We start from the raw sequence: 17,988 nt of genomic DNA, 5'->3' as shown, positions 1-17,988 counted from the left end.
AAACTATTTTAATTATATACACGTAATACACTTTTAAGATAGCCTTGGCGTGTTGAATATGATTACAGATTTTTATATGGAGTATTTATAATTGTGTAATTTAACTATAAAAATGACAATATTTTATAGTGTTCATGTGCATTAATTTATCCTTCATATCAAATGATAATTTCGATAATTTCGATGTTTAATATTAATATATATATATATATATATATATATATATATATATATATATATATATATATATATATATATATATATATATATATATATATATATATATATATATATATATATATATTATTAAATACTGTACAGACTCTTCTATATTGCTGATAAAATATTCAATAAATGTACTCGTATGCAAATACCATGCTTAGGCAGTGCTGATATGGGGAAGTAAAGCAATCCCCGACAATCGGTTATGGACCAAATACGACGAAATTAAGCCCCAAATCGCCTATGCTTTGCTATCAATCTATCGGACATACTGAACACATGGTATTTGTCTTGGACGGAAGGACTTGATTGGCCTCGTATATGTAGGGCTCACGTGGGAATAGTAATATGCAAAAGCTCTTGCGATGACCCATTGACCAATTTGAGACGCGATTTTCCCATAGTTTGATGCCATCAATATATAAGACGCAATGGCCATTTGTCACAACACCAGTTCGGAAACTTTGTGATTGCAAATCGAAGTTGTTTGCCGCATGTTTTTTTCCATTGAAGAATTATAAACGTAGACACTGCTTTACTAGTCGTTTGTATGATGGACAAAGGACCGCATAACGCGCTTTGGTCCGACTTGGTGAATGTTAGTTTGCAAAATGTTAAGGCGCATTTATGACATAACTGACATCGAGTGCGGATAAATTTAATTGCTTCACCATAAATATTAATAAATGAGTAATGTACTGAGTCGTTGACCATAATTATTGAAGTAGTCAAGTTGGAAAAAGTTTCAATGCGTGTTTGACATAAGTCATGCTATTTGTTGGTGTTGTGTCTGATTTTAGCAGTGACATGCATGCGGTGATTTTTCGTATTGGAATACGCGTGCGTTGTGACAATGCGGACGTATAAAAAGAGTCTATGATTGGTGTTTCCCTATGAAAAAATGTTTTCTTTGCTATGCGAAACTGATATTAAAAACTGCGAGGATTTGCCATTCAGTGAAAAGAATAATAACCAGTGACAATCGTCCGTTTTGTTCAGGATCATTTATAACGATTTAAGCTCGTCTAGTAACTTAATGAATAATTGTATTTTGAGTTTCTTACGTTAAACATCGTTCTTATTTTTCTACTTAAATGACCGCATAAATAAGGACTGACTTTAGTCGTCAACTGGGTGATCAAATATTATTTTTGCATTTCTAAATTTGGATTGAAGAAAAGTCAAATGGAGTCTCTTTTTATCAATTAACTATAATAGTGGACATACACTTCACAGTCTGATCATGATGGACTTTGTGTCGAGTGGTGTAGCCACGACCAGGCTCGAGTCTGGCAAAGGCCCGAGGTACATGATCGATATGCGCGGTCATATGCGCAAAACGGATGCGTCTTTTGAGAGGGTATGTTGGTCGGGGCTCGATGGTTTTCTCGAAAATATATATCATAAAGATTGTTTTATGGTTTTATTATAACAGTAATCTTTATTGTATTGTTTTTATTTGTTCATACTTAATTTTCAAAGGTTTTGCTAATAATTGTCACACGCCGGATATGCGGATATTTTGATAACAGATGGCACTTCGATACCAGATAACAACAAAAGCCACGCGCGAGAGTTGAGTTCATCAGCTTTTTTGCATTTATGTTCTGTTCATTTGGTTTTCAGACACGTAACATTGTTTGGTCGATTAATGGTATAGTACTCCGTATTGCGAAGCAAAAAAGCCGTGAAAAAAAAAACAGTGGATTATAAAAAGAGATAAAATTTCATCGATAATCGTCATGAATTCGATGATCAGTACGTATTTCAACAAAATAAAAATATTTGGAAATAAATCAAGAACGTGCCACTAATCAAAATAAAAGATCAATATGTCCATCAATGTTACAACATGTTAACTTTTAGTTAAATAACGTATTTGAGGAAATTCAAATGTTTTAAGAGTCGGATGCCAAATTTTCATGGACACTTCTTTTACCGATCATCTCAAAGACAATGACACTTCCATTCCAGATAACTCGACACTTTTTACTAGATATAACACACTCTATTTAGTGAATCAGAAATGCAGAATTCGCTGTGGAATACTGCTATAGTAAGCAGGCAATAAATAAAAATCTATGTTCTGACGTAAATTAAAAACGAATTACCTAAACATATCCCTTTGGAATCTTTGGAATATGATGATAAAATGGAAAGGGAATTGTAAAGGGAATTGCTTACTATAAGTAGAGCTCAATATAAAGGGAGTTTTCCAATCTATTTTATATTGTGTGGCTACGCATTAGTATCGTCTTCATGATGCGATTCTTATGAGCACCAATGCCAAAGTTTTTTGGGTGTATTGGCCGCTTTAAGACCCATTGCTCCCCTTATCTAGAGTCCTGCTATAAGTTCATTTGAACACAGTCGTGTTGATCCAAATGATCCGTTGTATTTTCAATTCTCTTAATCTCAATTTATCACTTAAAAACAAGTTAATTATTTAGACAATTATTTTCGGTCGTCACTTGAAATATATTACTTCAGAAATAAACATTTGAATCTTTTTAAAATTTGCCCTACTTATAATATTAATTATATAAATTAATAGTAATAAGATTTTTGAAAACGAACAACGCGATTGGTTATATTTCACGTGTATGTAATTACGTTATGCATAGATTCCCAATGTGTCGAGCTTGACAATGCAAATTGATTCGTACTTCAAAATGTTAGGTAAGAATAGCCATAATATACATACATGCATTTCATGTAGAAGATAAAACTCGGTTATCAGAGTGCCCAATTTGTTGAAAGTCTCTGTTATCCGAAGTGCCCTATATCGGGAATCAAAGTATCCGCAACTTCATAAATACCACATATTTAAACATGCTTATCTTCGTTTATATTTCATTGAATACTATAAAAATTTCAGTATTTGAAGCACAGTGATTACTCTACATGCTGGAATATCAAACAATTTCTTGCAATATTTCAAAGTAGTTTTATTTTGTTGTAATGTTTACTGTTTATCCAGTTTATGCTGTTTTCCGACCGATTTTTCTATTTTCGGGTTAAAAATCTACCATTCTTCCGTGATGTTTTTCTTTGCAATAGAAAAGGATTCACTATTTATAAACTCGACCATGCGCCTTGTCTTAAAAACTAATCTGTATGATATAACTTAAAAAAAAAATGAAGAACTTACCTCTCGCGCGTGGCTTTTGTTGTTATCTAGTATCGAAGTGCCATCTGTTATCAAAGTATCCCATACCCAGCGTGTGTCAATGAACAATTTAATTCTGTATACCTCATTAAAATAATCTAATTAATACTCCACTTTATCTATATTTAAGAAAGGGTACAGCATGCAGCTTAAAATGTTCAGTTATCAATATATTCCGCTCTGAAAACGAAATGCTTTCCATTTTCAACATTTTTCTCCCTTATAAATACTTGATTTAGATTAAGCAAAGTGTTGGATTCATTTCAAAGTATTAATCAAACGTTTTATACAATTACTAGATACTATTCCTATAAAAAGAACTTTTGCGGGCAAAAGCACCATTTGCGCAATTGTGACGCATGTGCCCATGGCGAGAGCCTTTAATGCTGCTTGATTCTTTAACAAAACACGGACATGATATTTAAATACTAAGTAATACTGAGTGTAATATAATTCATTTAACGTAAGCACAATAAGAATATTGAATATCAAACTACATTTTCAGAACAGAAATTCTGATAAATGTGCGACAAAACAACCAACACACCATGAAACATTTTAATATATATATATATATATATATATATATATATATATATATATATATATATATATATATATATATATATATATATATATATATATATATATATATATATATATATATATATATATATGTGTGTGTGTGTGTGTGTCCGCAACATTGAAACGGTCGATATATGTGTCCGCAACATTGAAACGGTCGATATATGCGGCCGCAACATTGAAACGGTCGATATATGTGGCCGCAACATTGAAACGGTCGATATATGTGGCCGCAAAATTGAAACGGACGATATATATGGTCGCAACATTGAAACGGTCGATATATGTGGCCGCAACATTGAAACGGTAGATATATGTGGCAGCAAAATTGAAACGGTGGATATATGTGGTCGCTACATTGAAACGGTCGATATATGTGGACGCAATATTGAAACGGTTTATACATTGGGCGTTTCAATCGGTTGAAAACTATGCCATACAAATATCAACGATTTGTATTTTATGTTATGCAACTGCTGTGTTATATAGTATGTATATGTAGAATTTATGGTATATATTTCAGGATAAAATTGTAAACTAAACGGAACTTTAATGTAACGTGTCGATTAAAGGATGTTTGTTTATTCTAAAATCTACAAGTTGAATATAGATAGTTCGATATTAAAATTAATTAACGTTTTGCTTCGGTTCTAATCCTAAAAGTGGGTCCTTCCTTACCGTCAGAAGCATTGAAAGATAGCATTCGAGTTATTGTTTCATCGTCTCTTAACGCAAAAATATAGGAGCTGTTCTCATCTAGATCAGTTGTGTGTTCTACAAAATTTGTTCTCACAAATATCCTTTATTCGTAAACAATAATAAATCTCAAAGTAACATGACATCTACGTTTGTACAAACGACTATGACTTATTACTTCTGTCCTTTTGAGAGGCTCATTTGTGTCCAACGATAGGCCTACATTGCCAATATTCTTCACCGAAGATCCATCAATATGGGCGCTCATTGTATTTGGATCTTTTCTAAACGTCTGTATAATGCCTTATGATGGATTGTCGAATGCTAATTGATGTTTTGATAGGTCCGAAAGTACCAATGGCTTGGTCACGTGATAGGAAGGTGAATAGTTTACTCTGGTCTTTATTAATTTGTTCCTTGATCATGTGTTGACTTTCAAAGATGAGACTCTAACTTGCAAATACCCGCACGTTTGTTTCAGGTATAATTTAGTCGAACTAGGCCATCAAAATGCACGTGTTTCTGTAGGATACCAATCAACTTAAAGAACGAAGCGGAAAATAACACACTATATTTTAATTGATTGTTTACGCTTATTGAGTTGTTATTTCAACTGTAGACTTGTCGTATTAAAGGTAGGGTCCGTACCATTCGAACGGTTATATACCTACCACTATGAATGGATATCCGCTGCGATTTTGTTGATTCGTGTGGTTGTTTATTTGTATTTATGTACACAAGTATGTGTTATTGCTTTATATTACCTTTGGCTGCGGTCGTTGATGATTCACGAAAACAGATTCGCATGTTACCTGTGCAGACTGAGAAAATATTGTATAAAAGATTTATAACTCTTCTGTGTGGAATTCTTTGTTAAACTCATGCGACCCCTGATTATACATTAACCACGAATGCAAGATGGGAAAATAGTAATATTTAGACAATAATGACTATTGTCAATTTATTGTTGATAGTTTACTTTATGTATTCAACATAAGACCCGTTAAGTTTGAACGAGACTACAAATTGATTCACAACATTTAACACTTAATATTAAACAACAAACGATAAATGTTATTTAAATACAATATGACCTAGTTCATACAAACAATCGTAGCATGGTAAATGCATGAAGACACACACAACACACTAAACTGACGGTCATACATTTCCACAAAAAGACCTCGAAAGATGTGAGTACATACAACTTTTAATGGACTAAATCAAAAGTAGCGAATTCAATAACTTTACTTATTAGCCTATTAACTTTATATCCATATATAACACCAGTCCCTCTGTTTTCAGGAGCTGATAGGGAGCACAGCACCACAGCGCAACTGGCGGGGAATCATCATCGCCCTGCTGGTCATAGTGACAGTGCTGGGACTTATCGTAACCGCCATTGTCCTCGTCACGCCAAGTTAGTCAAAGTTCCATTTCCGATTAGTTACACAGATAGTGTATTTGTATATATTTTTGTTAACGTTACTAAGTGATAATTGACCCGCGTCGTGCGAAAATGGGTCCCCGCCCCAAGTGGTCAGCGTAGCTCCAGACCAGCCGCAAGCCGTCGCGCAGTCTAGTCTGGGGTTACTTTGGCATTTCTCATGCGTTTGTCGTATGCGTACGTCTTAAATCACAGATGATCGTATGCGTGACAGTTCAGTCAACTTACCATTGTACTGCTCCGAAATTGTAATAGCCACTTATGTTGTTGTTGTTTTCCAGGTTATTCCATGTAAATAATCGTCGGATCATATTTGAGACAAAATAATTACATATGAAGGCGTTTTATAGTTCTCTGCTATGATTCTGACAAGGCAGTGTAAAGGGCGGGTATATATTCACCGTGATCCTAGCCCCACCGTGATCCTTTTGACCTTTAATGGGTGACTCGGGCCTTAATTCCCCACTCCTTCTGCACATTGCGTCAATATACGTATGTGCTTGTGTGTAAGATATTGCACACGTAGAATTAAATCATGCATGTGCGTATTCAATGTGCAGACGACATAAAAGAACAATTTAGCTAAAATACGAGTGGAAACTGAGTGAACAGTGATTAAAACTTTTACAAAGAAGATCATTTGTGATTTAAGAAATAAATTATACAATTATGTCGTTCACTGCAAGGAAATGCTCGTTATTTCACTAGTTTGAAACATAAAATTGAGGCTAATCGCATCGCTAAACGTTCTGATTTCATAGAGTTAATTGAAAAGACGTCAATTGTACGTTACATTGAACACGTGCAAGCAAACGATGTTACGTTGGATAGCGATTTTTGAAGTTAATAAGAATTATCTAGATACCTTCACTATTCTTAGTTATTACAAGTAAGGAAGATAAAATATTTGCTTTATGAACATCGAATTATTGATACATGTTCCGCCATGAATGATAACACAGTGTATAGAAGTGAAATGAACGTTTTGTACTTTGTAAGAAATATTGGGGAAAAAACTCAGCGATTAAATTTGTTAACAAAACATCCGTGTTAGTTGATACAAATGTTGCAGTGATGCATAGAGAAGTGTTATAGTTATTATTATTATTTAAGAAATGCCACTAAGCTATATTTCTTATATTTTTTATTTGCCCATGTAATAATAATGGGGCGATAAAATGCCCAATAGATATGTAAGTTTACTTGTTGCTTTAAATTGCTTTACAGTATACGTTTGTCTGCATGTTATACTAGTTTGCGAGCCAGTTATTTGTCATTTTAATAAGATTTTGAATTTTCTAAAGCTGTTTAACACATTTATGCATAGCGTCTAGAAAAAAGGCATTGGCAAACAGCGTAGACCCAGATGAGACGCCGCATGATGCGGCGTCTCATCATGGTTTGCGCTGTTTGCTTAAAGGAATTTCTGTAAGAAATATTCTAAATATAGAAATAAATATACTAGAAATACCTTATTTTGGAAATAAATAGATCCAATTTAGAAGGATGGGAAAGTCCACTTGGCATAAATGGGTTAAAGTGAATGCTACTGTTGGTATGCCTCAGTATCATAACGGTAAATAATGTGTATGCATTATCTTGTTACAGGGGAGATTGAAGAAAATTTTGGAGACAAATTATCATACAAAGATGTTATAAACCATCATTTTGACCCGAAACCATTCCATGCATCTTGGAGATCAGGTATGATATACCTTCTGAAAAAAATAACGGTCTTATTGACTAAATTAAAATTAATGTGTGTATTATTCCAAAGCTTGCACAGTGCACAGTTAAGCTTATGCATTCAACAAAGCCAAATAAATATTAATTGAAATCGTAGTTATAACAAAACAATAATAATTTAGTCTTCCTTTAACAGTTAGATAGTAAGTAAGTTGCCCTTAAAACCTTTGCAGTGGGATTTTCATGCATCAGATCAGGGTTCCGCATTCATTTTTATATTTATTCATATACATGTATTCCCAACTCTCAAAATAAATCGCGAGATGTATTTTCACATGGTTCGATTGTTTTGTTTAACGTCCTCTTTATATATGTATCTGTTTGATCAGGATATCTTTCTCGACTATATGTGCTTCTTCAGTGCTCATAGTATCTCGAATGTGTAAGAAGGTTCTGTCCTCATAATTATTACACATTTCTGTGTAGGTTCCGTGCTCACAATATATATCGAAAATCTTTCCAGTTTATTTTCATACTATCTCGAATGTCTGTTAAGCCTCAGTACTCATGCCATCTCAAAAATCTTTCCAGGTTCAGTTCTCTTGCTATCGCAAATGCCTCTGCAGATTTAGTGCTTATGCTTTCTTGAATATCTCTGTAGTTACAGTTCTCATTCCATCTCAAATACCGCTGCAGGTTAAGTAGTTATGCCCACTCAAATATCTTTGCACGGTCAGTACTTTTGCGATCTCGATTCCCTCTGTAGGTTAAGTACTTATGCTATCTCGAATATCCCTGCAGGTTCAGTACCCACGATTTCTCGAATATCCCTGCAGGTTCAGTATTCGTGTTATCTCGAATATTTTCCCCAGTTTCAGTACTCCTGCTATCTCGAATCTCTCTGCATGTTAAGTACTTATGCTGTCTCGAGTCTCTCTGAAGGTTCAGTACTTATGCTATTTCGAATATCACTGCATGCTCAGTATTTATTCTATATCGAATAACCCCACAGGTTCAGTTCTCATGCTATCTCGAATATTTTCTTCAGATTCAGTACTCAGGCTATCTCGAATCCCTCTGCATGTATAGTACCCATGCTATCTCGAATACCTCTGCAGGTTCAGTTCTCATTCTTTCTCGAATCCATCTGCAGGCTCAGTACTCATGTTATCTTGGATATCACTGCAGGTTCAGCACTCACGCTTTCTCGAATCCATATGCAGGTTCAGCACTAAGGCTATCTCGAATCCTTCTACAGGTTCAGTTCTCATGTTATCTCGAATCCCCCTGCATGTTCAATACTCATGCTATCTCGAATACCTCTTACGGTTCAGAACCCAGGCTGCATCTCTCTTATCCCACTGCAGGTTCAGTACTCATGCTATCTCGAATATCTCTGCAGGTTCAGTACTCATGTACCGGTCAGATGACGGCGGAGTGGTACAGTTCGACTGCGATTCCAACACCTCCACACTTGTTATGGACAATACCACGTTTGTGAGTTATTTGTCTGTTGTTGTTGTTTTTTGTCTCCGTATTTATTATGTCGCATAGTACGTACTCGAGGTGTACATTATGCTTTTTTATTAGATTTGATCTTATACATGTTGAATTGAGTACGTAATTAATATTGTACTCAATTACGTAAAGAATTACGTAACACAATAGTCACCTTGCATAGAAGAAACGTAAATACAATCGTAATCTAGCATTACCTTAACTTGTTTCTTCTTAAAAATCGATCACACAACGACCTACATAGAAAATACACAGCTTTAAAAACATTTCAAGTGTGTAATATGCTAAGCGTAGTATTATTCAAAAGTAATATGTAAAATACATATAAAGCCTTTATAAATCAAGCGCTGAACTTGATTCCTGTACGCAACTAGGCTTTTCGTGTGCAAGTTTTGTTATACAGTAAATGTAGTATAGTGGATAACGAAATATTAGTAGTAACGATGCAAAGTATGATCTGCGTCATGTAAAAATGGTTCTTATTTCATAGGCAGCATGCGAAGCTCTATTACAGCCGGCGAATACGCGCAGTCTGGTCAGCAGCTATCCTGTCCGCATATCTCGCACAACTTTATAGCGGATGCAGTAGCTTGTAACCAAACTGCGCGGAAGCGGGCTGGGCTGGAGCTTTGCTGGCCGCATATGGCTTAAGACTCATTTTCGCACGACGTGGCTCATATGCTTTTATCTAATTGCCAGTGTCATGATACTTTTGTTGAATTTTACCAGCAAATATCTGAGATTTCGTGTCAATAAATTTAATCAATAAGCGCAGAAATGATTCAAAACATAAATACGCCATATTACGCCATAATACACCGAGAGTGTCTGTGATCGTATCAAAGTCATCTGACCGTCCCAAGACAATAGACTTTAATTAAACGCGCTTCTGTTATTCTAAGTGACTGACCGGCACTGATTAAAGAAGCCCCTGACAAATCCTTGGTGCCATAGTATATGTTCCGATACCGTATTTGTGAAATGATGTAGGCCATTAGGAAATCCGCAATGTGCCAATATTTGCGGCATTACGGAAAGAAAGAAAACAAAAGATGCCATAAATAATTTCTGAAATTCTTATTTCTTTCTATCAACATTCACAATTAGTGCCTTTCAGTACATGCACACTTGTTGTCCGATAGAAAAAAAGGTTCACGTTCAAAATTATATCATCAAAGCTTTTTTTGTACCCATATAAATTATATTGCTCAATACAGTGTACAATTACACATGGTGTACGCGTATTTTGTCAATTAACTAGTCACTGTTATGTGTATGCGTGTAATATTGAATTTACTATTAACACTCTATTTGCTAAATCTGTATGATTTGTACAAAATTTAGCCAAATATTTATGGTGCGTTTGCACTCGTACCTGATGCTTTTTATTTGCATACCTTAATATAAAATTTACTTAAATACTAAATTACTCTAAAGATGCCACTGGTATAGCTCTTTTTTGTCCGATAAAAAAAGGAGGCCAATTACGAAGCTGTACGAGTAAATGAGTACTGGAACTATGACATTGCATAACGTAATGAGTACTGGAACTATGACATTGCATAACGTAATGATCACTTACATGAGTACTGGAACTATGGCATTGCATAACGTAATGAGTACTGGAACTATGACATTGCATAACGTAATGATCACTAACATGAGTACTGGAACTATGACATTGCATAACGTAATGATCACTAACATGAGTACTGGAACTATGACATTGCATAACGTAATGAGTACTGGAACTATTACATTACATAACGTAATGAGTACTGGAACTATGACATTGCATAACGTAATAAGTACTGGAACTATGACATTGCATAACGTAATGATCACTAACATGAGTACTGGAACTATGACATTGCATAACGTAATGATCACTAACATTAGTACTGAAACTATGACATTACATAACGTAATGAGTACTGGAACTATGACATTGCATAACGTAATGAGTACTGGAACTATGACATTGCATAACGTCATGATCACTAACATGAGTACTGGAACTATGACATTGCATAACGTAATGATCACTAACATGAGTACTGGAACTATGACATTGCATAACGTAATGATCACTAGTAAATGAGTACCGGAACTATGACATTGCATAACGTAATGATCACTAACATGAGTACTGGAACTATGACATTGCATAACGTTATGATCACTAACATGAGTACTGGAACTATGACATTGCATTACGTAATGATCACTAACATGAGTACTGGAACTATGACATTGCATGACGAAATGAGTACTGGAACTATGACATTGCATAACGTAATGATCACTAACATGAGTACTGAAACTATGACATTGCATAACGTAATGATCACTAACATGAGTACTGGAACTATGACATTGCATAACGTAATGATCACTAACATGAGTACTGGAACTATGACATGTCATTACGTAATGATCACTGACATGAGTACTGGAACTATGACATTGCATAACGTAATAATCACTGACATGAGTACTGGAACTTTGACATTGCATTACGTAATGATCACTAAGATGAATTACTGGAACTATGACATTGCATAACGAAATGATCACTAACATGAGTACTGGAAGTATGACATTGCATTACGTAATGATCACTAACATGAGTACTGGAACTATGACATTGCATAACGTAATGATCACTAACATGAGTACTGGAACTATGACATTGCATAACGTAATGATCACTAACATGAATACTGGAACTATGACATTGCATAACGTAATGATCACTTACATGAGTACTGGAACTATGACATTGCATAACGTAATGATCACTAACATGAGTACCGGAACTATGACATTGCATAGCGTAATGATCACTAACATGAGTACTGGAACTATGACATTGCATAACGTAATGATCATTAACATGAGTACTGGAACTATGACATTGCATAACGTAATGATCACTAACATGAGTACTGGAACTATGACAGTGCATAACGTAATGATCACTAACATGAGTACTGGAACTACGTTATTGCATAACGTAATGATCACTAACAACAAATATCGAACACAATACACGTGTTCAATGCGAAAGTCTGAGTGAAACCAACGAATTGTGCAACAGGGCACGTTTTTTAAGTAACCAACTTAACAATTTACCAATTTAACGCTTAGTATAGAGATGTGTTAAAAATAAAGAATTGGTGCTGCGTTGGCTCAATAAGTTGTATATTAAGGAAATAAGTTACTGAGTGTTTAAAGGGGCCTTTTCACAGATTTTGGCATTTTTTTATTTATTCATAAAATGCTTTATATCGATAAATGTAAACATTGGATCGTAAAAGCTCCAGTAAAAAATCAAGAATAAAATTTAAAAAAGGAAAAGAACATTGCCCGAACCAGGTTTCGAACCAGTGACCCCTGGAGTCCTGCCAGAGTCCTGAAGTAAAAACGCTTTAGCCTACTGAGCTATTCCGCCGAGTACATGTGCAGAAAGTATTTTATACCTTATATAAGCAATCTTCGTAGTTTCACAAAATTTAACGACAAAAACAGAACTCTCCAAATTATTCAATCGTTTCGCGTTGCAACGCTTTATAATTTTTAGGTTTTAAAATCGTCAAAACATGCATATAATTGCTATATTAGACCATGGTAAATGTTCAGTATTACTGTTTCCTCACAAATATCATAACTAAAACGAAAATTTGCGAATCTGAAACAACTTTTTTCAATTTTGTCAATTTACCAAAGCGTGAAAAGATCCCTTTAATGGCTGTTTCGAACCTCAATGTTAACTTAAGTTAAGCTTAGTAATTTGAAAATATACACGTCACGTTTTTCATTTTTATCCAGGATGACGTTTTTCATTTATATCCAGAATGAACAAAAACGTATGATAAAATGCATGCTTTACTTAGGCATATAATTGAGAAAACTTTGTAAATTTCATACGTGTAGTAAATTTTGCAAAGGTTAACTCTTTTGCCTGTTTTTAATTTATCTGATCTTAATATGTAGTGTCATCAAAATGTATTAATACTCGTGTATGAATACAAGGAACGTTGACTTTGAATATTCATTACACGCAATAGTATTAATGGTGTAAAATAAACACATGCTTGCTCCTTGTGATAACTGAAGAGTTATGACTTTGTGAAGTATTGTTCTTGAAGCTACAAACGTTTTTGTAACATAAGTGTATTTGAAACAAAAGAAACCTGCAGTTTCAAGTATTTCACTCTAAGTTGCCTTGGTAGTTATTCACAACAAAAACTTTTTTTATGCGTCGTGTACAAAACAAGAAAGAATCACACGAATATACAAATATTCACATCAACAATTCTTAACATAAAAACGTACTTTTGATACGAATGTGGTTGTTTTTTTAGGTTTGCATCATTATTAATTATTTGGTAAATATACACGTAGTCCATACTATAAATGGTGGTTGGTTCAAGTTTGCTTTATTAAGATTTTAAACAAAATGTGCTTGTAGTCAACGCCGTTAAAATTTTGTTGTTTCAGGTATACCTCATTATTTACTTCTTTACAATTATACGTGTAATCCATACCATAAAACTGAGGTTACTTCAGGTTTATGTGTCTTATTGTTACTTGAGCACAATTATGGTGTGCGTCATTGCAAGACACTGTCGTCTTCCTTTTCAGAGGGAGCTCAACACAGAGTCCTACGAGATCTCGGCAGATGGAAAATTCGCCATTTTACCATACGATATCAATTATGTAAGGACAGTTGCTTTAGTTAGTCGATTACTGATGGCTTTCATGTAGTACAAATATTGCTTTCATAATAATAGGTCTTGTGTTCACATTCGACATTACCCTTCCTTATTTTAATATTTAAAAGTATTGATTTCGTTTACGAAAATGTGAAATAATACTCGGTTACATAGTAATGCAATTGTTAGTTTCTAATGGCAATCATACGGATACATTTTTGGTGATATACATAACGACTGTTCGAGTCATTTTACTGTACATTTGCTCATGATGTTTTTCCTTTTTGTTTCAGATATACAGACATTCATTTGTAGCGAAATATAAACTGTTCAACATTAAAACACGGTATGTACAAATTTGTTTCGAATAAGTTTTGGTCATTGATTTGAAGTTTTTAGAAATGTTTAAGATAAAGTGTCATTTCTCGTCATACCTGTTCCATTAGTCACGAGCGAGGCAAAATATAGCTTTCTCAATCTCGTAAACTATTATAAATATGATGCTTATTGATAAGTTAATTAATTATATTCAATCCTTGACAATAATTCCTGCGCTACGTCGGTATTTCGCTACATATGCTAAAATATTACGCTTATATCGTTGAATTCGACGCGGACAGTGTTTTGTTCTGACCTAAATCCATATACGACAGCTCACAGCCTCCGCATCAATATTGTGTGCTGGATGTTTCAGTTCCCACCGTGATCTCGTGGGCCCATCAACGCCACAGCAGGAGGGCGAGCTGACCTTTCAGTGCGTCACGTGGTCGCCAGTGGGTAACAGTCTGGTAAGTAGACAAGGGTGAGCTGACTTTTCAGTGCGTCACGTGGTCGCCAGTGGGTTACAGTCTGGTAAGAAGACAAGGACGAGCTGACCTTTCAGTGCGTCACATGGTCGCCAGTGGGTAACAGACTGGTAAGTAGACACGGCCGAGCTGACCTTTCAGTGTGTCACTTGGTCGCCAGTGGGTAACAGTCTGGTAAGTAGACAAGGGTGAGCTGACCTTTCAGTGCGTCACGTGATCGCCAGTGGGTAACAGTCTGGTTAGTAGACAATGGGAGCTGACCTTTCAATGTGTCACGTGGTCGCCAGTGGGTAACAGTCTGGTAAGTAGACATGGTCGAGCTGACCTTTCAGTGTGTCACGTGGTCGCCAGTGGGTAACAGTCTGGTAAGTAGACATGGTCAAGCTGACCTTTCAGTGTGTCACGTGGTCGCCAGTGGGTAACAGTCTGGTAAGTAGACATGGTCGAGCTGACCTTTAAGTGCGTCACGTGGTCGCCAGTGGGTAACAGTCTGGTAATTAGACATGGTCAAGCTGACCTTTCAGTGTGTCACGTGGTCGCCAGTGGATAACAGTCTGGTAGGTAGACATGGCCGAGCTTACCTTTCAGTGTGTCACGTGGTCGCCAGTGGGTAACTGTCTGGTAAGTAGACATGGCCGAGCTGACCTTTCAGTGTGTTACGTGGTCGTCAGTGGGTAACAGTCTGGTAAGTAGACATGGTCGAGCTGACCTTTCAGTGTGTCACGTGGTCGCCAGTGGGTAACAGTCTGGTAAGTAGACATGGTCGAGCTGACCTTTCAGTGCGTCACGTGGTCGCCAGTGGGTAACAGTCTGGTAACTAGACATGGTCGAGCGGACCTTTCAGTGCGTCACGTGGTCGCCAGTGGGTAACAGTCTGGTAAGTAGACAAGGGCGAGCTGACCTTTCAGTGCGTCACGTGGTCGCCAGTGGGTAACAGACTGGTAAGTAGACATTGTCGAGCTGACCTTTGAGTGTGTTACTTGGTCGCCAGTGGGTAGCAGTCTGGTAAGAAGACAAGGGTGAGATGACCTTTCAGTGTGTCACGTGGTCGCCAGTGGGTAACAGTCTGGTAAGAAGACATGGTCGAGCTGACCTTTCAGTGTGTCACGTGGTCGCCCGTGGGTAACAGTCTGGTAAGTAGTAGACATGGTCGAGCTGACCTTTCAGTGTGTTACGTGGTCGCCAGTGGGTAACAGTCTGGTAAGTAAACAAGAGTGAGCTGACCTTTCAGTGTGTCACGTGGTCACCAATGGGTAACAGTCTGGTAAGTAGACAAGGTCGAGCTGACCTTTCAGTGCGTCACGTGGTCGCCAGTGGGTAACAGTCTGGTAAGAAGACATGGTCGAGCTGACCTTTCAGTGTGTCACGTGGTCGCCAATGGGTAACAGTCGTCGAGCTGACCTTTCAGTGCGTCACGTGGTCGCCAGTGGGTAACAGTCTGGTAAGAAGACATGGTCGAGCTGACCTTTCAGTGCGTCACGTGGTCGCCAGTGGGTAACAGTCTGATAAGTAGACATGATCGAGCTGACCTTTCAGTGCGTCACGTGGTCGCCAGTGGGTAACAGTCTGGTAAGAAGACATGGTCGAGCTGACCTTTCAGTGTGTCACGTGGTCGCCAGTGGGTAACAGTCTGGTAAGTAGACATGGTCGAGCTGACCTTTCAGTGTGTCACGTGGTCGCCAGTGGGTAACAGTCTGGTAAGTAGACATGGTCGAGCTGACCTTTCAGTGTGTCACGTGGTCGCCAGTGGGTAACAGTCTGGTAAGTAGACAAGGGTGAGCTGACCTTTCAGTGTGTCACGTGGTCGCCAGTGGGTAACATTCTGGTAAGTAGACATGGTCGAGCTGACCTTTGAGTGCGTCACGTGGTCGCCAGTGGGTAACAGTCTGGTAAGTAGACATGGTCGAGCTGACCTTTCAGTGTGTCACGTGGTCGTCAGTGGGTAACAGTCTGGTAAGTAGACATGGTCGAGCTAACCTTTCAGTGCGTCACGTGGTCGCCAGTGGGTAATTGTCTGGTAAGTAGACATGGTCGTGCTGACCTTTCAGTGCGCCACGTGGTCGCCAGTTGGTAACAGTCTGGTAAGTAGACATGGTCGAGCTGACCTTACAGTGTGTCACGTGGTCGCCAGTGAGTAACAGTCTGGTGAGTAGACATGGTCGAGCTGACCTTTCAGTGCGTCACGTGGTCGCCAGTGGGTAACAGTCTGGTAATTAGACATGGCCGAGCTGACCTTTCAGTGCGTCACGTGGTCGCCAGTGGGTAACAGTCTGATAAGTAGACAATGCCTAAACGGGATGCATTCGAGCGTTGGTCCAAAAATATGTTAAGACGATACAAAATGATAAAACGTGTCAATAGCACATCCTATCGACAAATTAGTAACATACTCATTTGATCGATGCAAGATAGCGTTTTGGAATTGTAAAATATAACAATTTCTCAGATGTAAATTTTCATTTGCATTTTGACTTATATTCGTTCTTACCAAATGTGTTCCTATATATAGATTATTATAGTTAATTACATGCATGGCAAAAAAAGATTTAAAACAAACGTTTTAATTTTAATGCATACTCTAAGACATTAATTATCAATCGTGTACACGTTTTGATATGCGGTTACGGATTCGATATCTTCTCTGGAGGGATGGCGGGTTCTGTATCCCATTTGCAGGTCCTTAGTACTTATACCACCCTGGAATTTACTCATGTGCCATTACAAGTCTTAGGATTTCGGTGGTATTTAGTTTGGATTATTATGTTTAAACATAACTAACGTGGCGTTTTATGGTATATAAATTGGGCTTGTTCACAGTTTTTTTCAAAATGAATTTTTCAAAAAATATATAAATTTATAGATGTTAAATTATAATCTAGAGTAAATTGAATGTTAAAATATCGTTCCGTTCATTGATAACCGTCAATCAATATGTGTAAATTAAGAAAGCGTGTGTTACACTTTTTCATCGATAATTTGGAAAATTTGTCTCAATCTAACATAACTTCGGAATACGCAAGCCATTCCGAAAGTCATAATGGTCCAATGGCAGCACGGACAACTTTGCTTCCCGAGGTCACAGGTTAAAATACCGTGAAAGGTCACTTTTCAAAAATTGTTGTTTTTGTTATTGTATATTTT

The 17,988-nt window shown here is 36.8% G+C and overlaps 1 protein-coding gene across 1 annotated transcript in view; it reads left to right on the top strand.

The window, feature by feature from the left end:
- Positions 1-17,988, top strand: part of LOC127843255 (dipeptidyl peptidase 4-like) — a 101,693-nt gene that overhangs the window by 61,687 nt on the left and 22,018 nt on the right. Inside the window, exons 2-7 of the mRNA XM_052373120.1 lie at positions 5,978-6,092; positions 7,728-7,823; positions 9,208-9,302; positions 13,971-14,045; positions 14,335-14,387; positions 14,736-14,829. Of these exons, the coding sequence (XP_052229080.1) occupies positions 5,978-6,092; positions 7,728-7,823; positions 9,208-9,302; positions 13,971-14,045; positions 14,335-14,387; positions 14,736-14,829 (528 nt within the window). The remainder of the gene's footprint in view (positions 1-5,977; positions 6,093-7,727; positions 7,824-9,207; positions 9,303-13,970; positions 14,046-14,334; positions 14,388-14,735; positions 14,830-17,988) is intronic.

Source organism: Dreissena polymorpha, chromosome 8 (assembly GCF_020536995.1).
Source record: "Dreissena polymorpha isolate Duluth1 chromosome 8, UMN_Dpol_1.0, whole genome shotgun sequence".
NCBI lineage: Eukaryota > Metazoa > Mollusca > Bivalvia > Myida > Dreissenidae > Dreissena > Dreissena polymorpha.
This window is presented reverse-complemented; position numbering and strand designations above follow the sequence as displayed.